The following is a 22,558-nucleotide window of genomic DNA, read 5'->3' as shown; positions in this document are numbered from 1 at the left end:
CACCATGATACATGCTTAAACTACCTTACAATTTTATATCAGTTATACATCAGTAAAGCTGAAATCTGGCACTTCGCTGGTGGTCCAGTTGTTAAGACTCCGCACTTCCAATGCAGGGGACATGGGTTCGAACGCTTGTCAATGTAGGATCCCATGTGCTGCACAGTGTGGCCAAAATATAAAAGGTAAATTTTTTAAAAAACAGCTGAAATTTTTTAAAAGGTGACGACCTCCTGTGTGGCATGGTCCCCATAGGGCCGCTCTGGGCCTGTAAGAAGGCTCAGGGCCCTCCAGCCCGCGGGCCCTCCCCAGATCTTGTTGGTCCGCCCGGATTTCTCTGGGTAGACGTGGAAGTCTGCTCCTTCCCAATCTCAGGAATAAGGCAGATATATGAAACCGGCTTCTCGGGACTCGGTGCTGAGCATGTACTGGGTAGGAGAAGTTACTTTCCTTATGTCCTGAGGCTGACACCTCTCTTCCTGAGTTCTTTCTGTCTGCCAGAGCCAACCGCCGCCCCAAAGCTGAGTGCACGCAGCGGGTCGAGGCCCAGGGGACCCCAAGCAAGGGCCGGAGCTGCTCAGGGATCTCACAACAGCAAAAGCCGGTGCCCGGCAGCCCCCGAGAGACCAGCCACAGGGCCTGGCTCTAGGAGGGGCCTGTGGGTCCGCCCTGGCTCCCGCCCTGGCCCAGCGTGATGACACCTGCTTTGTCTGCCCACAGTGAGTCCGAGCAAGTGGTGGACATGGCCTTCCTGGGCACCCGGGCCGGCCTCCTCAGAAGCAGCCTGTTTGTGGGCTCCGAGAAGGTCTCCGACAAGTGAGTGCCGCCGGGCACCGGGAGAAGAGTCCCTGGGGTGTCGCTGTAGTTAGTGAGCAGACTGACGCTGCACTCCAGGAGTGCGGGGGAAAGAAGGGTTGGGGCCTACAGACTGGGGAGCCAGAGAAGCCCACCTGCCACCCAGGCTCAGACCATCCTGGACAGGTCCCCAGCAGAGGAGGGAGACAGTCACCCCAAGAGGGGAGCAGACGTGGGCTCCCACTGGGATGGGTCTCTGAGTGACCGGCTGGATCTGGCCGTGCCATCCTTGTTGACAACGTTCCCCCTGCCCTGAGCCCACGATTCTGCCTCCCACTCCCACCCCAGGTTCACCGGGCAATGTCCAGAGACATTTCTGTTGTCACGGCTTGAGGAGAGGGGCTTTCTACCAGCATCCAGCGGGTAGAGACCAGGGTTGCAGCTGTGCACCCGCAGTGCAGAGGGCGGCCCGCGACGGTGTCTGCCCCAAACGTCCATGGTGCGAGTCTGGGGAGCCCCACTCCTGGCAAAGCCTGAATTCCAGGCAAATCCCAGCCCATCTAGGACCAGTCTGCCAGCGTGTCAGAAAAGAGCAGAGTCAGACCCAACTGAGCACGCACGCATATGCCCCTCTGTGACTATATGGTTTCCTCCTGCAGACACGCTAATTAGCCCAACAGAAGAATTAGGGTGTCTATCCAGAAGAAACACAAAGAGTTTACAGGAAGATAAAGGTCTTTCATTAGGCAGAACCCCCACTCTTCCTACAGCGTGCCTGCTGGTGCACCAGCATCTGATTCTGGAAAAGGCGGGAATTGCCAGGGAGCGTCATCCGGGACAATGTCCACTCAGGGGTTAATCTTTCCTGCCTACACCTCCTCCAAGGCAGAGGGGAGTCATTCCCCTGGCCCGGCCACGGTGACCTTGTAAGAACAAGAAAACAGGGAAGACCGTGCTCCCAGATCTAGGGGGTGTGCCAGGTCTTTGTCCTTGCAGGAAGTTCCTGACTCCAGCGGACGAGGACAGCATGTTCACCTTGGACCACTTCCCTCTGTGGTACCGCCAGGCCGCCGAGCATCCTCCCGGCAGCATGGTCTTCAACCTCCGCTCAGCAGAAGGACCAGGTAAGCCACTCCCAGAGATCCACGGCCAGGGCATCCCCCCTCCCCCCAGGAATACAAGACAACCATCCAGACCTTGGGGTCCACTCCCCACTGGCCTTCACCTGCACCCAGGGAAGGTCATTTCATTCCCTGGTCATCAGTCAACAATGCCATTTAAAAGTTCAGCTAGAACAAAGGAGAGAGGTTTGACCCAAAAGTCAGAGTGCTAGATTCCAGCCCAGATTCTGCATAAGAGGCTATTGGGACAGTTGGCCTCTAAGAATTTTCTATTTCTAAACCTCTGAGTGTCTCTGACAGATGCTCATACCTTGAAAGGAATAGACTTTATTCCACAGTGGGGATGAGAGGTCTGGGCTCTTGGCATCTCCCAGGAGGGCAACCCTAAGACCTGTCCAGCCCCATGGCCACTCCCGGTAATAACAGGGTGCCTCCCGGCTGCCAGGTCACCAAGGGCTGAAGGGCCTGAGGAGGGTGGTGAATGGGCCTCAGGCCCCAGCCAACACAGGCCTGCTAGTCCAAGGGCTGCAGCGGTGGGTTCAGAGCTGCAGCCCCCAACCCCTAACCCAGCCCCCGCTGCAAGAGATGGCCCAGAAAAGCAGCCAAGCAGCTTCAACAGAGCCCCAAGCAAGCCGCACAATGTTCAGGACAGCCTGGACCCCAGAAGCACAAAACATCACTCTCTCGATTCACACTTGAAGAGCCTGTGGTCCAGAGAGGGTCCACGAGTCCCCTCTGGGGCTCTGACCCTGCACAGTGAGCGAGAGGGCCTGGAAGTATCCATGTCCATCAGGCCGAGTGAGACGAGGGGACAGGAGTAGAGGAAAGGAGAGGAGAGCGGTCAACTTGGGGTGGAGGCTTGTCCTCCCTCCAAGGTGCGTGTCCACCACCGCCACCACAACCACCCTCAGGCAGCCCAGCGAGAGCCGCTCCCCACGGAGCTGAGGGCGGGGGAGGCCCCGGCCCCTCCCACGGCCGCCCTGCAGATGCCTTCCCGTCCAACCTCCGATCGCGTTACTGAACGCTTATCCACACGTAGCTCGTCTGGTGTGCATGGCCTCTTCTTACACAGGGAGAGTCTGAGGCTCACCAGGACCACACAGTTGGGGGGAGGGGGGCACAGGGCCAGGGTCTCACCACACTTCACTGTGGGTAAGGCGGTGGTGGGCAGGAGGGAGGCTGTGACCCCAAGATGCGCCACGAGAAGCCTCTTCCCACATGGAGCCCAAGCCTCAGGGGCACCTCCTCCTCCCCATATGTCTAGCGCAGGAGGTCCGTGAGGTCCTCAGAGGTTCTGGGGTGACACCCTGCGCCCCCCCCGGATGACAGGCTCCCTCCTGCCCACACTGTCACCAGAATGAGCCTGCTGGTAGCTTTGAAGAGAGGGGGGTGGTGGGCAGGAGGGCAGTGGGCGGAGCTGAGTGCAAGGCAAGGATCGAGAGATGGGGACCAGCAAGGGGACCCACATACATTCCCCACCCCCCACTGCAGAGAGAGAAAATAACTGGTTTAATGGGTGACCCCAAGGAGGTGGGAGGGGTTCAACTGTAGGGTGAGGGGAGGCTCGCCTCCCCAGGCTGACTCTCAGCCCTCCGCCTGGCCCTGGAGCAAGCCCGGCCCAAGCTGAGCTGTTTCTTGCAGTTGGTGCTAAGACTGCCAGTATGGAGCAGGGTCTCACCAGAGCCCTGGCAGCTCAGGCCTGTGGGCTGCATACCCACAGCCCCCCTCCTGGGGCCAGCCCCAGGCCCTGTCTCCACCCCCTGGTAGCTGGCTCATGCAGCCAGGTGTGGGGCCGGGTAGCTGCCCGATGACCCAGGTGCTAAGACCCTCAGCATGCCCAGAGACCATGTCATCAGGCCCCACCCCTCACACAGGTGTCCCCTTCCAAGCCCGAGGAGAACACACAGTGAGTCTATCCTGGAAGCAGACCGCAGCCGGGGGACCCGACGGGGGTCACCCCATCAGCATCCTCCAGACATTTCTAGAAGCAAGCGAGGGAAGCTGGCTTCCATTTTAGAGAAAGGGAGGGAGAGAAAGGGCCACCCATGCAGAGACATGTGTTCCCTTGTGTCTTCATGATAGCAAATTCCTAGACCCCATAACCTTCCATAGAGTCAGTTCCAAGAATCAGAGTTATTTTCCGTTCGGTTGAGATACTTGGTCCCAGCAAGGTGTGATGGGTGGTGCTGGTATGGAAACAGCAAACAGGAGAAACCAGTGGTTGATTTAAATTTCCTCACGGCTGACACTAGGAGTCTCATGACCTATTTGTTTCAAGCAGTGTCTGATGAAAGACATTCTAACAGGAGAGCATGTGATAAAACCGTACCTCTTTCTTGGGAATTTTAGTGAGGAACTTGACCCCGTGGACTAGAGCGCCCTGAAGAACAGGTCCAGGGACATGAAGTCCAGGAGCCACGGGTGCGCTTGTCCACACCCCTCAGTGCGGAAGCTCTGTGCGGATGCAGAGCTCGAGCTGGTGCCGCACCTAGCAACCTGGCTCTCTTCGGAGCTGGGGCGGCACCTCCAGGCGGGCCCGGAGCCTGGCCGAGTCCCCAGAGCACAGCTGCCAGGCGGGCAGTGACGTGGAGACCCCCAGGGTTTATGGGGGCTCCGTGGATGTGTCAGACGCCAGCCGGCCTTCTGGGCCCCATGCAGCCCTGGCATCTGGCTTACCAAAGGGGCTGTCATTGTCACCTTGACTCACATGACTTATGAAGGACAACCCAGGGTCAGCCAGCACCTTGTCGGGGAACACACTCCATCTCCCACACGATAGGGCACTGAGATGCCACAAGAGTCCCTGGGTGGGCTCCAGCGGGGTCCCTGAGCTCCAGTGGGCAGCTGCAAGCAGGCCAGTCTGCAGTTGGGGACCTGGCGATGCTACACCATTCAGAGGGGCAGGGACCACCTGGCAGCTTCAGAGCTGCACAGAGAAGTGGTGGCACCCCGCCTTTAGGTCACATATAGGAGACAGTCGACAAAAACAGAGTTGCGTAGTACCAGGCAGCCCCCTGGAAGCCCCTCATTCTCTTGGGGAACATGGTGTTTACTGGGTTCCCCTGTCTACCCCACCCTCAGCTCCTCCTCAAGTGCTGAAAATGTGACTTGGCAATTTTTCCCCCCAGAAAGTCCCGGCGAGCCTGCGGTGGTGACGGTGAGCACAGCTGTAGCCGTGAGCGTGGACAACAGGACGGCCATCGCTGCAGGTAGGGGCTGCCCCAGGGCCGCAAGGCCGGGCGGCAGGGAGACAGAGTTGAGAGCAAGGCTCAGGTGTTGCAGGAGGCCCTGCGTGTGGTCTGCAAGGCCACAGTCTTTACAAATAAAATGTGGGGCCAGGGAGTGAGGAGAATCTTCCTCAGTCATTTTGTTTATAAAACCATGACGCCTCAGATCTAACAGTATTCATGCATAAAGTGAAGCCCAGAGAGGTGAAGAGATCTGCTCAAGGTCACCCAGGACAGAGACCACCCAGACCTCCTTCCTACCCTCTGCGTGCTGTTCCCACCCCCACTGTCCACCAAAGAGAAGAGGGGGCTTATGACTCGGACCCTGAAGTCCAAGCCCCTAGGCAAGTCCAGTGTTCTCAAGCCCCTTCTCATCCAGCCCTGGGCTGATCTGGTTTGGCTCCATTTTACAAATGAGGAAACTGAGACCCAGAAACATCATTTGCCCAAAGCCTCACGGCTAATAGTTAATGAACTAGAATTTGAGCTCAGATCACCTCTTGAAGTTGTGGGATCACAACCCTGTGTTGCAATTGGCGACAAAATCCACGAGAGCACCCAGGGAGACTCCTAGGCCTCCCCAGCGTCTTGGAGCCTAGGAAGGTCCTTGTATCCTTTGACCGTTGTCCAAGAACCTTGAGGCCTGTGTGATGAGGGTCCTGCATCCAACCTCCAAGGCTCAGACTTGCCAGGTCCTCGGGGTCTCACCACTGAGTGCTGGGGTTGGGCACCTGCCTTATGGGGGACTCCGCAGCTGTTGGGGGCCAGCGCTGGGGGTCAGGACCCTCGCGTCTTCTCCCCCAGGCTGGGTGCAGGGTGAAGTGCAGGCAGGAGCCACCAGGCAGACAGGCTGCCCGCCCCAGCGAGGGCACAGTGCCACCCACGTCTGGATGAAGCGGGAGGGAGTGGCTGGGTCTGGTTGCTTGGCACCCTCGTTCACAAATACGTGGGTCACAGGTGTCCTGAGGCTGTGCAGCAGGGCATTCAGGAGGGACTTGCTCTGTCCCTTTCTATCCTTCACTTGGGCTGCTGATCCCAGGCCCCAGAGACCATCCCGGGGCCCCGGCTGAGTCTGTGGCCCACCTGCCCCCTGACGTTGTGATGTGATCATCTCGGCTCCCGCACACCTGAACGCCCAGTGAAGGGAAGGCACGGGGGGTCAGGCTGCTGGCTGTGCTCTCCTGCTCTCTCCAATTATTTGATATCATTTTTAACTCAGTGCTGAATTAGAGCCGGGAGGGGTTGCCATGGAAACCGTGTCCGGGTGCCTGTGGTTTAACTCGCTGCAGACAATCGCTCTGACGCTCCCGAGGAGGGAGGGCACAGATGCGATAGGACGGGGCTGGAGCACTGGAGACCTTTCTCCTTCGATTATGTTTCTTTCAGTCTCCTTTTGTAATTTCCTCTTCCTGGCCTGTGGTTCAGCCTCCCTGACCCCTTGAGTGCTCTCCTGGTGGTTCCTTCTCTTCTGTACATGTGAGCATACACACGCTCACAGGCAGGCCGCAAGCCCCACGTCTGTGCAGGGGAGGAGGAGGAAGGACAGCCTCAAGGCCAGCCAAGGGCCAGGCAGGTGGACGAGGAGGGATCCTTTGACCACTAAGCAGCTGCTTCTCAAGAGTTTATGCAAAATTTCTAGGAATGTATCATTCTGATCAGGACCCACTATCAAGTCTCTGTGAGTGCCAGGCCTGCTTGGGGAATATCGAGAGCATCATGTGCGGCTGCCATCACCTGCAGCTGTGTCCCCAGCACAGCGGCTGTGGTCGGAGGATCTCTGTCTAGATCTGCGCCTGCGTGAGCCCCGCAGGCCTTCAGACCTCACGTGCCCAGAACAGCGCACCTGTGTGTTACCCACACCTGTGCAGGCTGCGGGGGCCTGTCCTCTGCCCCCACAAGCACTGGTCTCCCAGTTCTGCTGTAACTGTCAGGGTTTCAGGGGGACACCTCCCTCTGGTTATCCCAACCCAGGCAGAGGTCCAGCTGGGTCCTCCCCCAGTTACCCCCCACCCAGGAAGGGGTCCAGCTAGGACTTCCGCCCAGTTACCCCCTCCCCAGAAGGGGTCCAGCTAAATTCCTGGAACAGGGGCCTACTAGCTCTCTTCTCCCTAGGGTTTGCTCCTGTCTCACTGGGCTGGGGAGTTGTGGAGGGGTGGTCATCCAATGGAGGGCTCCCAGTTAGGAGAGAATTCCATCTTGGTCTGGAGACTGTGACCTGTGTAGCCCAGGCCCAGTCAGCCAGAGGCCAGTCAGGCAAGGTGGGTCACTGAAGCATCAGGTAGACTACCCACCCAGAGGCCTTCTTGTCCTCCTGCCCACCTCCTCTCCTGGCCACTATCCCCAGGTCTCCAGTCCATAATTCTGATCCTGTACCTGCTGAACCCTTAGGAGAGGTCGTCTGTGTGAGCCCCAAGTCCTGTCGGCCTGTCACTGGAGTCAGTCTTAAAAGCACAGGACGTTAAATGGGGCACCTCCTGCAAACCCAAAGACCTCCCTTGAGGCTGGTGAAACCCGGTCCCCTAAAGTGCCCTTGGGGAGCCCCTCTTCCATCACACAGCAGGGCCCCTGAGGCGTAGGTGCACCTCCTACCCCACAGTGTCAGCCCTCGGCTGCAAGGTGGCCAGGCTCACGGCAGGGCTGATGCAGACCTGGGTCTCCGTGCTCCCCCACTGCCCTTCCAGGGGTGCCCCAAAGCCAGGCCTCGGGCGGGAGTTTCCATTCACCTTAGGGGACTGGGGACACCCCATGCCCCTGCCTGGGGACGCTGTCCCAGCTCCCAGTTCCAGGCTCACCTCCCGCCCAAGGAAACCAGGAGGCATGTAGGAAAATACAGTCTTTATTGGTCATCTGAAACAACAAACCAGAAATATAATTTTGCCTTTAAAAATCTTCTGTCTCAGGCTAAGACTCCACCACTGACAACGCCCAGCCTTCCCCCACTCCCCGAATCCCCAGATCCGGTGTCAGCCAGCACCTCAAAAGAGGGAAGACTGTGGCCAGCCGGGTGGGCAGCCTGCGCTCGGCAGCCCCGTCCTTGTCCTGCCTCAGACCCGTGTTCTGGGTACCCACCCCCCCAAAACCTCCCATCTCAGAGCCAGAAACCAGCCTGATGGCACCCGACCCTTCATAAGCTTGGGGAGGCTGGTGTCCTGCAGAGAGAGCCCCAGACTCACCTCAGATCACACAGACCAAGGGGGTAGACCTGGGCAAGGAGAGCCTGCACGGCCCCCTCTTGCCCCCACCCCCAGCCTTGGTCCCTGTGGTGGCTTGGGGGTTACGGGTAGAGAGAGACAGGCTCCCAGGGCCGTGCTCTGGTTTGGGCCCCAGTCCAGGGGCTGCGAGGCTTGTGGGAAGCCAGATGGAGCAGACAGAACGCTGGGAAAGGGACCCCCACTAATGACACCTCTGAGCAGAACGCAGGTGGCTTTCCCTGCTCCCGGCATCTGCTTGGGATGTGCTGGCAGGGCAGTCACAGGGTATGAGCCAGTCCCCCGCACCGAGGTCACAGGCCCAGGGATGCTGAAGGTGGGGGCGGGGGGGTGAAGGTGCAGAGCAACAGTTCTGGGGCTGCAGGCTGCAGGAGTTGGGGTGGGGGTCCCCACAGGGCCTGGCAGGGATGTACTTCAGCAGCGCTGAGGACAAGCCCAGTGGGTGGTCTGTAGCTTGACCCCCCAAGGGCCCGCCGTCCACACACACTGCAGCCTCGAGGCTTCTGGACCAGCGGTGTCCCCAGAAAGCCCAGCAGGAGAGGTGTGAGCGGGTTACCATGGTAACGAGCAGCCTCATTCAGCAGCTCCACCTTGGCCCCTGGAGAGGATCTGAAAGGAATCCTTGTGCCATGGGTTTGGGCTTCTCCCTGTCAGCTGCGGGAGGCTGCGTCAGCAAGCAGGAGGTTGCGTGGTCTGGGTGCCGAGACCAAGGGGGAGGCCTGGCTCTGCTCTCCAAGGTCCTACGACCATTGTCCCCACGCGACTGTGAGTGCAACGCCAAGCAACTGGGAAAGTGACTAGTGAGCGGGGCAGGGAGGTCGGTAATACAGGGCCTGGCGGTGTCAGCCAGGGCCTAGTGCTGGGTTTCCAAGCACTGGTCCCAATGGCAGGGCTGGTCTTACAACACGTTGGTACCAGCCATTGGAAGCTAGGCCCAACATCGGCCCAGCTCAGAAGAGAGTCCCAGAAACCAGCCCCGCACCCCGGATGCAGGCGAGATGAGTCAAGCCAGAGGTGGGGAGCATCACAGGCTGTGAGCTGTGACTGCAGGGAAGTTCTGAAGGGGCATGGGGGCGCTGGGCCCAGGAGCCTCTGTGGCACACCTGTCCTTTCTGCCTGCGGTCCAGAGCTCTGGGGGGCCCTGGAGAAGCTGGTCACCCTGGTGACTTCCGGAGGCTCAGAGTCCACGGAGACTGGGAGGAAGGTGGAAAGGGGACGGCAGAGGGAGAGCCAGCATGCTCCCCCACCCTCTTTGGTGGGCTCTCAGGCCACGGAGGAGATCTGCTTCTGGTCCTCATGCTCACCCTCCGGGTCGCCCATGAGAGGCTGGCGCTTCTTGAGCTCACGGTGGTACTTGGCCATGAGGGAGGCGTAGATGCAGCCGTAGGCGGCGGCCACCACCATCATGATGCAGACCACACCGCAGACCACGCCCGCAATGATCACTGTGCCGATGGCCCGCCGCACGCTCACAGGCCGCGGCCTCTGCTTCTGGGGGCAGGCGGTGCTGGGCTCGGGCTCAGGCTCAGGGCCCGGCTTGGGCTTGGCAGGCTCCGGGCTGGCCTTGGTGCAGGGCGGCCCAGGGACCTCCTGCCCGGCTGAGCTATTCTGATCCTCCAGCTGGGAGCAGTAGTTGAACATCTCCATGGGGACCATGCGCATGTCCTTCCCCCTCAGCTCCTTGGGCAGGGTGCAGGCCAGCTGGTCCAGGCGCCCCCCTGCATCGGGAGAGAGAAAAGATGGGATGAGAACCAGCAGTCCCTCCCCCAGCCCTAGGTTCCACGTGGAGGGCCCAGGAGGACCAGTTTCCACCAGCAAGGCAGTGAGTCCTGCAGCCTTGGCGACAGGAGAGGAAAGCGGGGGACTAGCGTGTATGAAGCCCAGAGCTGGCGAGGCGGGTACACATGATGACATTTAATCCATGCAGAAGCCTTGTAACGTGGACAATGTTCCTGTTCCTATTTGACAGAGAAGCACACAGACATCCCCACCTTGCCTGCTCCCCAGAGTCAAACCGGCCACTCCCTGCCCAGTACTCAGGAAGGAGGGGCCAAGAGCCAAATGCAGTCCATACTCCTCCTTGCCTGATCCTTGCTGACCCATCTGTAACCCCCGGCACCATTCTCCCCAGCCTCTCATGCCCCCGGGCTCCTCCCGCTAACATCAAGGGCAGAAGTCGGAGCCACGCTCCTCCAAGAGGGACTTTGGTCCCTAAGGTACCTCTTTGGAGAAGGGAGAGGAGAAACCACAAGGGTGGTGTCCTTCTTAGAGCAACTGTGGCCCCATCAGCGCCCTGGCTGCAGCACCCTGAGCCCAGAGGCATCTTGTTAGGGGACTCCGAAGACCCCCAGGGCAGAGGAGGGGCCAGAGTCAACGAGGGCGTGAGGGCCACAAAGGCTGCCTAGGCTCGTCTGAACGATGGCCGGGCCAGACTTGACCTGGGGGAGGCAGATGCAGAACACAGGTGGGGCGAGAGGAGGGGAGCTGCCCAGACACCCCCTTTTGGCCTCTTTCAGTGTCCGAAGACCGAGATGCAGGCACTGCCTGCCCTCCTGGAAGGGCCTGGGCTCCTGTCCCCTCATCCCTGCCGGCACCCAACCCAACCCAGCCCAGCTGCCGCAGACTCCCCACACAATAGACATCAGTCTTTCCCACATGCAGGAAAAGCCTACGTTCTTTGTTTTGGTTTGGTTGGTGTCTTTTGGAGGCATGCAGGGTGGAAAATAGCTCCAACAGTGAAAAGTTCCTAAAATGTACATTCCCCTCCGTGCTCTTTACTTCCCTGTGACCGGTGACCGTCTGGAGGGGCAAGGACGTCCCCTGCGGGTCACACATCAGTCTGGTTGTCCAATCCCCCGTGCCACCAACCGCCTGTGCAAGGCTTACACCTCGTGAACTGTGTCCAGGGCCTTTGTGCTGGCGAGAACTGGCGATGGAGATGGGGCAACCTCACCTTCCTCCTCCAAAAACCTGAGGCCAACTCCTTCCCAGCCACGTCATCTTGTGCAAAGGACCTAAGTCACGTAATCACTCACGAGGCTCGATTTTCGTGGCTGTCATAAGAATGACCATCTCAGCTTCTCTAAGGGGTCAAGCAGGTCATGGGTATGGAAAGATACTCAGAAACTGGAAACTATCCAAGTGTTCATTATTATTTCTCCTCTCACAAAAAATGGGAGAAATTACCACAGTGACTAATATTTTATGGCACTTCATCATTTATAAAATGTTTTTAATTAACTAATGTATGAGAATATTAAGCAAATAATGAGATTGTGGAAACACTTTGAAACAAAAGGAGTCAGCCTGATGAAAGCATTAGAGTCCTTTTCACTTCGATTCATTCATTTAGCAAATATTCTTGGAGCCCTACTTCATGCTGGTCATGTATCTAGTTAAGCCTGGTTAAATATTATGACTTCCACCAGCAAGCATGTGGACATATAAATGAGTAAGCTTTATTGCAGACCCACTTTACACTGAGCACTTTTCCAGCTACTTTCCATGTGTTTCCGATTTAATCTGCACAGAGATTCTCTGAAGCAGATATTGTTATTTGCCCCATTTCACTGATGGGGGCACAGTCACAGAGGCTAGCCTACTTTCTCAAGATCACACAGCTAGTAAGTGGCAGAGCCATGAAGTCAACCCAGATCTGGTGCTTTTAAGCAGGAGGCTTACATCTTTGCCCTCCTGTCCATTTCATTTAATCATTTTGAAGCTTTTTCTAGGACTTGCCTGGGGTTAACGAAAGGAGGAAGGGAAGGAACTAGAAACCAGAGGCTTTGGGCTTCTTAGTCAAAGCTTTGATAACAGAACTTCTTGGGAGGAGGAGTTGAGATCAGTGTCAAAATGAAAATGGGATTGCATCTGTGGATCTGAATTCTACTCTACCTCCCAAAACTGTGGGTGTGTAAGAGGTGGCTGCATTATTCAGAGGAGCGAAGGTGTTTTTAATCCATCCCCTCTTCCCCGGGCCCAGGGATGCCAAGGGGTCAATTATACTGTGTGTTCAAGTCCGTCCTGAAAACCCACAGAAGGGAGAGCACGTGGCAGGGAGTCAGTCTGAAGAGAGAGAGGGCAGAGAAGGGCGGCCGGAGCGGAGGGGACACGGGAGGAAGGGGCAGCACCAGCCCCTCTGCCTGCTGCTGGCCCGTCCAGCCTCCCCTGCACTCACCTCGGTAGGAGAACCACTCGAGCCAGCGCTTGAAGTCCCGCAGGTGGCAGTCGCACTCCCAGGGGTTGTCTGCCACCTGCAGCAGCTGTAGGCCGGCCAGGGGCTCGAAGGTCCGGCGGTCCAGGCTCTGCAGGCGGTTGGCGCGCAGCGACAGGGACCGCAGGGCGGGCAGCCCGTCGAAGAGGCCGGGCGGGAGCCGGGCCAGCCCGTTGAGGGACAGGTCCAGGTGGCGCAGGCGCGGTAGGGGCCGCAGCAGCGCGGCGTCCAGGGCCCGGAGGCTGTTGTTACGGAGCTGCAGCTCCGTCAGGTTGGCCAGGTCCCCGAAGGCCGCGCGCGGCAGCCGGTCCAGGAAGTTGTTGGAGAGGTCCAGCCGCTGCAGGCCCGACAGGTTGGCGAAGGCCCCACCGGGCAGGGAGCTCAGCCTGTTGTTGAGGAGCAGGAGGCTGCGCGTGGCGGCCGGCAGGTCCGGGGGCGGCGCAGTCAGGCCCAGGCCGCTGCAGTCCACCTGCAGGCCGCGGCCGTCGCATGTGCAGGGGAAGGGGCAGGCGGGGACGGCCTCCGCCGCGCACAGGGCGGTCCAGCAGGCGAGCCCTGGGGGATGGACGGGAGACAGAGGGACAGATGGTCACCACCTCTTCCTGCTGACCCTTCATGCGGATCCCACAACGGGGCCTTGCCAGGATCCCCATGGCCCACCCACAAGCGTGCACTAGCGTGTCCTGACCACGTGAGACAGAACTCAGTACCTGCAGCACCCTCACGTGAACAGATCCCCTGTGGCGGGTCCGCTCGGGCGCCTGGGCCCCCAACATGATAGACGGTGACACGACAGAGGACGTGGGCTGTGAGGGTACCCTCCACGTCCCTCTCCAGGGGCACTGCCGTGGGAAGGATTCTCTTCCCTTCTCTCGGTGCCCACCCCCGACATGCATCTAGAGCTGCACAGAGAGTGGGTGAGGGCCGTGCTGTATGCACCAAGGGGCGCACCAAGCTCCCCCATCCCAGCCTGCAGGAATCCCACATCCAAGACAGGCCAGCACCTCAGGGTGAGCAGGGAGCCCTGACACCCAGTTCCCATCCCGAGACCGCTGTGGAAATGACGGGGTGAGACGCCAGTTCCCCCTCCACACAGAGCACACTGGGGTGCGAGCCACAGAAATCTTGGGCCCGGATACGCCCCACATCTGTTCTCACTCCACAACCGGCCTTGACCTCAGCGGGGGGCTCCGCCCCCAAATTCTGCAGGAGGAATCCGGTGGCAGCGTTCCTCTCGTGGTCTCATGGTTTGCCCACAGCTCTTGTGGCAGGGCTGCAGGGGGGCACTCAGAGAAAACCGCCTCAGGGCAGCTCGCTCCGGGGTCCACCCTTCTAAGAGTGAATGCAAAGCCCCCTCTGCTGTCCTCCTGGGTGTCCCCATGGAGAGGAAGGGACGCTGGCCAAGCCCAGAGGAAGGCCCCAGCCAAGGAGTGATGGACAAGTTCAGACCCACTCTGGCCACTTGGCTCCACTGGGACAGGCAACAGCTCCCTGACCAGGTCCAGGAGGGGGTGGCTCTGAATCTATGTCCAGCAGGGGTCTGGTGTCTGGTGTCCCGAAGGGCAGGGCCTGAGGGAACAGGACAGGACTGCACCCCCTTTCCTGGAGGGTCAGTGACACCTGAGAGGCCTGACCAGGCTGACACCTGAGCCTCTCTGTTCTCAACGGGGAAATGAGCACCGGTAGGGCTGGGGATGCCAACTGGAGGCCCTTCCGTCCACCCGAGGTCACCTGCTGGACCGCTGACCTATCACCCTCTGAGCTGACTGCGGTCAAGGCAGCCCGCCCAACCCCCCCGCCCTGCCACTCAGAAGTCAGCCTCCCTTCCTTCAGGCCCCACTTTGCCCAGAGAGACACTCAGCCCATCCAGCCTCCCCATTCAGAAGGACCAACAGGACTAGAGGTCACCGTCCCCCCGCCCCGAGAAATTCAGGCTGGCGTGAAAGCTCTGGTGACGAGAAAACAGAGCCATGTGTTACGAGGTGTTGAGTGATTCTAGAAGGAGGCTGAAAGGGGAGCTGGGCGTCTCGGAGCTCAGCCGCTCTGCATGGTGAATAATTCAGCTCGCCTATGTCGTGGGGCGGTGGCATCTCAGGGCTGACCGGGCGCTGGCAGGTCAGGTGGAGGGACGTCCCCCCGGGACAGTTCTTACCTCTAACCCCGTAGCCTTGACCCGTCAGCTGTGCGAGAATTCCCAGGGCTTCCTTCACCCGACCGCTCACTAGTCTCCCTTGTGGGAAGTGGGCGGCCCGGGTTCCCCATGTACAGGGGAGGGCCTGGACCACACCCTGAAAGCCTTTCCAGTGCCGTGTTCCCAGAGCGCACTATTTCCCTCCATCTTGGGGCCCTAAGAGCGGGCTCCAGGCCCACTCAGCCTGCAGCCAAGCAGGACAAGAGATTTGCCATTAAAAGATGGAGCTGGGGCCCCTGGGCTCAGGAGCAGTCCCGTCTAAGGAGACAGAACTGCATGTGGGGTGCCGCTCAGGATCTGCCCACCACAGAGCTCAGAGATGGCTCTTCCCCTGGAACCACGGGCAGGGCTGGTGACGGATACCCAGGCAGATGGTCCCTGCACCCCCGCTAGCCCTGATGCACGACCCTGCCACAGCCCCCCTGCCCCCGACTCACAAGAGATCTGCCTCCACAGAGCGAGCCAGGTCCTCGGCTCAGGGCGGCCGCCCGGGGCCAGCATGGCGGCTGCACAGCTGCCAGGCCCTGCGCCTCCGGGGAGAGGAGCCCCCGTCCGTCTGCTCGGTCAGTCCTGAGAGAGTGGGAGAGAGAGCTGAGCAGAGCGGGCATCAGGTGTTCCAGCCCAGGGCTTGTGGAGGTGGCCGGTGTCTCTTTACACTCCTCTCCTGTTCTCAGCTCTGATTCCCTGGCTGGGGGAGAAGGGGAGGGAGGGGGCTGAGAACCCAGGAACCTCAGCCTCCCTGGATGAGTCAGGGTGCGTGCAGGTGCAGGCGGGCATCCCAGGAGCCCTCAGATGGAGCCCAGACGGCACCAAGCTCCGGGCTAGGAGGTTCAGGAGCCGTCCATCCCCCCGCCGCCCCAGCCCCCATCCTCTGCCTGCCCCTTCTCCTTATCTCCCTGCATGATCTCCTGAACGTGTCTGGAGTCATGTGGCCTCCTCTGTGTACAGGCCTCCCCCGCGTCCCAGGTGCTGAAAGCCAGGGCTACCTGGCTCCCCACCCCACTGCACTCTTACCATGGCCCCCGGGGAGGCAGGGACCAGGCCCAGCACAGGGCCAGTCGGTGGGTCAGCCGGTGGGCGGGTCGCGGGAGAGGCCCAGGTCCGCTTTCGCCGCGGGGCAGCCCCCTGCTTTCCCTCCACGGCCTTCTAGTGGGGGAGCGGCTGTGCTCTGTCCTCCGCCTCCAGCAGATCTGGGGAAAAACTCATCAGCTCAGGGGCTCGTGCTGCAGTGGGGAGACAGGCCGGGCAGAGGGTGAGCTTGCAGGGCCAAGGACAAGGAGGGGGGGCTCCGCCTCCCAGGGGACCCGCTCCCGCCCCAACCCAATGGCACAGGCCCTCCCTGCTTCCCTCCCGATGTGGCCAAGGGCCCCATCACAGCTGGGCCTGGCACCAGGTGGGGAAGGCCAGCTGGGAGGGGGGCCGTGATGCTGCTCGCAGAGGGCGGCCACATGGGTCCCCCCAGTGGCTCCAGGTTGCAGCCTCCCGCTCCCCCTCCCACAGCCGGTTTAATTCTGGGAGCCCAGGAGCCAATGGCAGAGCCGAGCAGACGCTGAGGAGGTGGGAGGAGCTGCTGGGGGCCTGCTGAGCCCTGGAATCTCATCATCGAGCAGGGCTTCCCTCGGGCACCAGGGGCCTCTCCCGCCTCCTCCCCGCTCCATACAGCTGCCAAGCTGCCTCCTGGCCCTGCGAGCCCAGTCAGAGCGCAGCGCCCGCGGGTCCTCAGCAGTGGCCAGGCAGGGGCATCTGCTCAGTGTGGGGGCCGCTCAGGATGGGGGGCAGTAGGGAGGGGACCACTGTTGTTGGGGGGGGCACCTGGCTCTGGACTTCAGTCCCCATCCCCTGCTCTGGAGGGCTCATGGCCTCTCAGGGTCTGCAAAGGAGGCACGCTGGGCAGATGTGGGGTGAGGGAGCAGCCTTGAGGATGGACCAGGGTCCTGGACTTGGCGGTGGAGGAGCAGCTCAGGGGTTGTCTCTGGATGCCCCACTACCTCCCAGGGCCAGACCCCAAGGGCTCCTGGCTGAAATGCCTGAAACAGGTCAGGGTGGGCTCTGGGTTCAAGTCCCTGTCAGCCACTCTGTAAGTTAAACCCCATCAACTCTCTGGGTCTCAGTCTCCTTATCTCGAAGGTGATGAGCAAAACACGCTGTCCCCCATGAGATCAGTCAGGTTGTGGGAGGCGAGTTCATGTCTGCTGAACTCAGGACACGTTGTCTTGGAAGACAGTCTAGGTGACCTCAGGTAGACACAAGGAGACAGCGGGGCCCCCATCCACCCCAGGGAGGGGTCAGCAGCTTACAAGCCTGGCTGCTGACTGCTCTTTCCTGCCCCCAACCTCACACCTCTGCTCCTGAGCCTGTGCCAGACCAGCAGTCGTCACATGGTGGTCGCCGTGGGCCGGGCTCACACACAGCCTCCAGACCGAGGTCACTGTCCACCCTCTCAGCCCCAACCCTCAGAACAGTCCCTCACTGCTCCCGCCAGCAAGGACCTTCATGTCAGCAGCTTGCAGCACCCACCTGGTACCGGGTGGGTCAGCGGCCACCCAGGCTCAGAGACGAAGAGCAGCTAGCCTGGTCACACGGCCGGCCAGAGACAGAGGCCCGGTCCCTGGTGACCGTCCCCGGCAGTGGCCCCAGCAGGGAGACATGTAGGTGTGGGCTGAGAAGGGTGCACACACGCTCCCAACACAGCACGTGGTGAGACAACCCCAGAGAGTGTGCAGCCAGGGCATGTGCAGACACGCACACGCACACACTCATGCACCTTCAGATGCTGCCCCTCGGGCAGTTCCCGAGTGCCCCAGCAGACAGGTGCATGGGGCAGTGGGGGAGGGACGGCCAGCCTGGAAGCAAGGTCAAGAGAGACCCCTAGGGGTCCGCCTCGGACCCACACACCCATGGGCCTTTCCAGCTGCTGTGGAGAGGCAGGTGGCAGAGAGCCCTCTCCCCCAAGCCCAGGCCCCATGCGCACCTGGGCTCATCCCCACCTCCCCACCCCATCCCTAGAGTGAGCACCTGTCGGTGAAGGTGACTTGAGTGCAGGTCCTGACACCCCACCCCCCAGCGTGAGGTGCATTAAAGCCACTGTCTGGGGGAGGGGACGCTGGTGGCCCTGGGATCTCCAGAGAAGCCTGACAAGAACAAACCCCTCCCCAGGTCCATGGGCTGCAGACTGTGCTCCTTGGGGAGTGGTCCTGCCTGCCTGGAGACCCCAGAAGCTCCCCTCAGGGACCCCGGGGCCCAGCACTCTGCCCTCCAGCCCACCTCCAACCTGAGGACCCCCTTCCCCCCTCCCCCAAATTCGGAAGCCTTCAGCCTCGTTAGGAAAGTGTGACCTACGTCAGGAAGCTAGGGGCACAGCTGCTAAGGAAGGCGCTGGCCGCTGAGGAATAAATTCACACTGTCTGGGAGGGGAGACCCCACCCAGTGGAGAACATGCTACTAAAGAACAAGTGGGGGTGGGGGGGTCTCCAGGCTCCAAGCTCCTCAGCCCTGTGGGCATTTTTGTCCAGTCCAGGGACAGGGGTACAGAGCGGAGGGCAGACCAGGCCCTGCTGAGAGAATCTGGGTGGACATAGGTCAGGAGCTGAGGGCCAAGCGCCCTGAGTGCGCCCCACCCCAGAGCAGAAACGGGCCTTTCTGCCCCACCCAGCCCCCTGTTACTCAAGGGCAGTCCGGGGGTCAACAGCACCAGCCTCCCCAGGGACTTTCTAGACCCAGGCCAGGCCGACAGGGTTGGAACCTGTCTCTTACAAGATCCCAGGCAATTCATGTATCTGGTCAAGTCTGAAAGGCCCTGGGCTAGGTCACTCCTCTCCTGGGGGTCCGTGTCAGGGGCCCAGGCAGCAGGGGGCGGTGGAGGAGTGGTAGGGGTGCTGGAAGCATCACCTCCTGCAGGAAGGCTCTGGACCGGGGAGACGCGTTACCATAGCCACAAGCAGCTGTGCGTGGTCCCTGGTCCCCCAGCTATTCCCCGGGCTGAGATGCGCTGTCAGCCCCACTTGCAAATGGGGGAACGGAGACTCTGGAGACTCAGTATCTTGTCTCAGGTCAGGCAGTGGAAGGCGGCAGGCTTGCGTCCGAGCAGTCCAGTGACAAGGCTGCTAACCCGGCTGTCTTTGCAGGCCTCTGGGCCGGTCCTGCTCTGCCCTGCCTGCACATGGAGGCTGCCGGAGCGGGAGGTAGGGGGCAAGGACGGGCTGCACCCTCTCAGCTGCCCAGCTTCACAGCCGACCCCGTGTCTCCTCGTCCACAGTCTGAGTACCTGACGCAGTTGTTCTTATCAAACTGGTTGCCCCCTCCCCGACGCCCTCCTTCCCAGGGACGCCCACTGATGCCATGGGGAGAGTCCCGGGGGGCAGGAGTCTTCCTGGGTGGGGTGGGGAGGATGCCTTCTACAACTCCTGCAGCAGGGGCTGTGCACTGAGGTGAGCAAGTGGGCTGGGAGCTCCAGGGAAGCTGGGGCGGGAGGTGCTGACGGGCAGGAGGCGGCAGCTGGAGCAGAAGGGCCCACGTGCTCCCTCCCAGCTGCGTGGGGGGCCGTGTCCCCTGGAGACTCGGGGGCCAGAGTCCCCTGGAGACTCAGGGGCGGCCGCCTCGCCTGGCCCCAGGAAGGAGCGGCCTGCCGTGTTCCTGTCTCCCGCAGACACCCAGCTAGGGGGGCCTCAGATCTCTCTGTGATTCTGCACCCACCCGCCTCCTCCTCCAGGCAGGGCTGGCTCAGTCTCCAGTTAGAAACCTCCAGCAAACCCCATAGGCCTGGCGTCCACACCCCTCCTCCCTGCTGCCCGGTCACGGCCACCCCCCTGAGTCCATCCCCCTGAGACCTGTCCATCCTGGGTCCACGCCCCATAGCCAGCAACGTCCACTGTGCCTTGACCAGCACGCTTGCCCCTGGGACATAATGCTGACCAGCTGCACACCCTCTCCCCTAGATCTCTGCCCCAGAATGAGACTTCTGCACCCTGCATTTTGCAGAGAGATGAAGGTCACAGAGGCGAGAGGCCGGGCTGAGGCCAATGCCTAGGGCCCTGAGGGCAGCGCCTCCTTCCCGCCCATCCAAGCCCAAAGGCCCCCCGTAGGCAGGACCAGGGTGCCCACGCTGAGCCCTGGGGGTGGCACAGGGCTGTGCCCTCCACCTGCGGCCCCCGGCCTGGCCTTCCGGGCCCTTCCCACCTCTTCCCTGCCCAGCACCCGGAACACACGCGGCTCAAGCAGTGCGGAAGCAGGTTTTTTTAAATCTCTAAATTTGTTCTTGGAGGAGACAGCCTCCTGGTTCATTTTTAAATGCGAGTCCCGTTTTCATCCCCAACTTCCTGCAGTCTGGCTTCCTTGTCAGACACTCCCGATCTCAAGCAGACCCTCTGGGAAGACGGACATAAAGTACCCCCACCCCCGTCACTTCTCACAGGAGTTGCTCTTGGGCAGGCTCTGGACCAGGCTCAGTGGTGGCCTCGGGCAGGCAGGGGATGAGGTCTGATCTGTGTAGTGGAGGGGAGAGACCTCCCCTGGCACCCCAACATTTACAAACCCCCTCCCAGCTCCTCAGCTTGGGGATTGAAATGCGGGCAGGGTTTGCTCGCTTGGCCCCAGACACAGCTTCCAGGCAAACGCAAAAGAGCCAGATCGGATCTTAAGAAGCCTCCCCCTCCTCCTTCCGCCACCCCCGGCTGGCTTCCCTGGTCTCCCTCTCTTGGCAGAGCCGAGCCTGTGCAGTGGGGAGGGGGGATCACTGCGGGTTTCCCTCCCGGCTAGACTCCTCCGCCCGTCTCCATGTGCTCAGCCTGCCCCCAGCATCCCAGCCAGTGTAGTTATCTAAGCTGCCGGGTGTCAATCTGAGTCAGACCAGGTGATGCCCAGCCATGGCCTGACAGCCAGGTGCCAGCCTGCCCCCTGCCCACCCCAGGCAGGAGACAGCAGCTCAGGGGGAGGACAAGGAGGCCCAGACGCCTGGTTAGGGGGCCTCTGTCCTGCACTGTCCTGCCCTGGCCGCCCCTAAGCTAGGTCCACCACCCCTCCCAAGGCTTCTTGACCCCTTTAGAGGTAGAGGGGGTGTGCATCTGGGGGACTCCAGCCTCAGCTTGGATCCGGGGCCCCCCACCGGGCTTGGGTGGGCTGAAAGCTGATCCAGCGCCTCGAGGAAGGGCAGAAGGAAGGGCTGGGAGGCACCCCTCCCTCGTCCACTCTCAGCCACGCCCCCCAGGGAGGATCCACTGGAGCCTGGGGACTCAGGCTCCCCTGCACCCCGTCCAAGGGCAGCCTCCAGGGAGCCAGCACCCCACGCTGAGGGCGTCCTGTAGAGACGTCAGTCAGGCCCCCGAGGTCCAGTGCCCCAGACTGCCCCCTACCCCACAGACGTCCGCTGTGCCCCCTTCCCATGGCACCCAGATTCCAGGGCTGTCTGTGCCAAGCTGGGCATGCAAGGTGGCCCAGGGCCCCCGGTTGGCACCCCGAATGTTGCAGGGATGGTTTCTATGCCACCGGGCCTGTCGTCTGGCCCTGTGGCTGCCTCCTCCCTCCTCCTCTGGCAGAATCCTGGCTCCTGTCCCCAACACGGGGAGGTCAGAGTTCCCTGTGCCCTTCGGCTGCCCAGATGTCCGGTCCTGAGTCCAGTCCCAGCCCCAGGCATTGCCCCCAGGTAGGAGGCAGAGCAGCTGTCCCTGCAGGCACAGAACCCAGCAAGGATGGGCTCGGGCCCCAAGCCCAGCTCCTGCAACGCGACCCCCCCCCCCCCAACGCATCCCCGCCGAGCACTCAGCACTCACCTTTGGCGCGAACAAGCCCCTTGAATCAGAGGTCTGAGCCGTCCAGCCAGCCCCTCCTGGAATTCCTGGAGGAATCAGACAGCGGCACAGCCCGATCCCCAGCAGGACCTGGGTCCCCAGCAGGACCCGGCAGCAGCGCACCGGCGGGAGGGACGCCTGCAGCCGGCCGCCTCCTCCTGGGGCCAGGGCTGCCGGGTCAATGACACTCGGAGGAGGAGAGGGAGGAACAGAGGGAGCCGCGGAGAGGGGCAGGCGGGGAGGGGCGCGCGTGTGCGAGCCGGGAGCAGCGGAGTGACAGCGGGGGAACATCCGCGATGACAGCGACAGGCGCGCACACGGGAGGCGGGCGCACGGGCGGGCGGGCGCACACACACCGGAGGCGCTCACCCTTGAAAGGCTCCCGTTTCAGGGGGAGATGCGGCCGACCCTGAACTCCAGGGGCAGTATTGCTGTTGTGCTCCCCACCACCACCTTCCCTCCCCGCCTCCGCAGGCTTTCCCGCCTTGGCCGCCCCCCACACAACAGCATCCTCGGGCTCTGTCCCCTCTCCCCTTCCCTTTGGGGACCGAGCGGCAGGACCCAGAGCACAGAGGCCCCAGGGAAGCAGGAAGCTGCTCTGAATCTGTTCTGGGGTGGGGGCTGCGTATCTCCCACCATGCCTGCAGGAGGGGAAAGCTGAACCCGGTCTTGGTCAAAGGGAGATCTTCTGGATGGGCGCATGAGGGCCCATCTGCCTGAAGTCCTCCAGGGAGGGGCCCCAGGCCGCACAGAGCCAGGAGCATGCGGACATACAGAGGTCACTGAGCCTCATGACCCCAGACCAGGGCTATCTGGGGAGGGAGATGCAGGCAGGCTGGGCCGGGGCCTGGGGGCAGGTTGTCTGGAGAGCCCTGGGGTGAGCCGGGAGGAGCGCAGGGGTGGGGGCGGGGTGGGGGGGAGTGGCGGGCAAATCCAGCCCCCTCCCCAGCCTGGACCTCTGGCTGGATGGGGACAGAGTGACATCAAGAGCTCAGAGGCCTCTCTACAGCCAGTCAGGAT

At 61.4% G+C, this 22,558-nt stretch overlaps 2 protein-coding genes across 2 annotated transcripts in view; one reads left to right on the top strand and one right to left on the bottom strand.

The window, feature by feature from the left end:
- Positions 1-22,558, top strand: part of CACNA2D4 (calcium voltage-gated channel auxiliary subunit alpha2delta 4) — a 65,151-nt gene that overhangs the window by 30,363 nt on the left and 12,230 nt on the right. The window contains exons 24-26 of the mRNA XM_065936852.1: positions 721-816; positions 1,792-1,919; positions 5,045-5,125. Of these exons, the coding sequence (XP_065792924.1) occupies positions 721-816; positions 1,792-1,919; positions 5,045-5,125 (305 nt within the window). The remainder of the gene's footprint in view (positions 1-720; positions 817-1,791; positions 1,920-5,044; positions 5,126-22,558) is intronic.
- On the bottom strand, positions 9,616-15,257 carry LRTM2 (leucine rich repeats and transmembrane domains 2). The gene is made up of 3 exons (XM_065923654.1): positions 15,194-15,257; positions 12,530-13,120; positions 9,616-10,070 (listed from the first exon to the last, which is right to left on the bottom strand). The coding sequence occupies exons 1-3, from the start codon at positions 15,255-15,257 to the stop codon at positions 9,616-9,618; spliced, it is 1,110 nt and encodes a 369-aa protein (XP_065779726.1).

Source organism: Muntiacus reevesi, chromosome 1 (assembly GCF_963930625.1).
Source record: "Muntiacus reevesi chromosome 1, mMunRee1.1, whole genome shotgun sequence".
Taxonomy (NCBI): Eukaryota; Metazoa; Chordata; class Mammalia; order Artiodactyla; family Cervidae; genus Muntiacus; species Muntiacus reevesi.
Note: the sequence above shows the minus strand (reverse complement) of the source record. Positions and strands in the feature narration are given on the sequence as shown.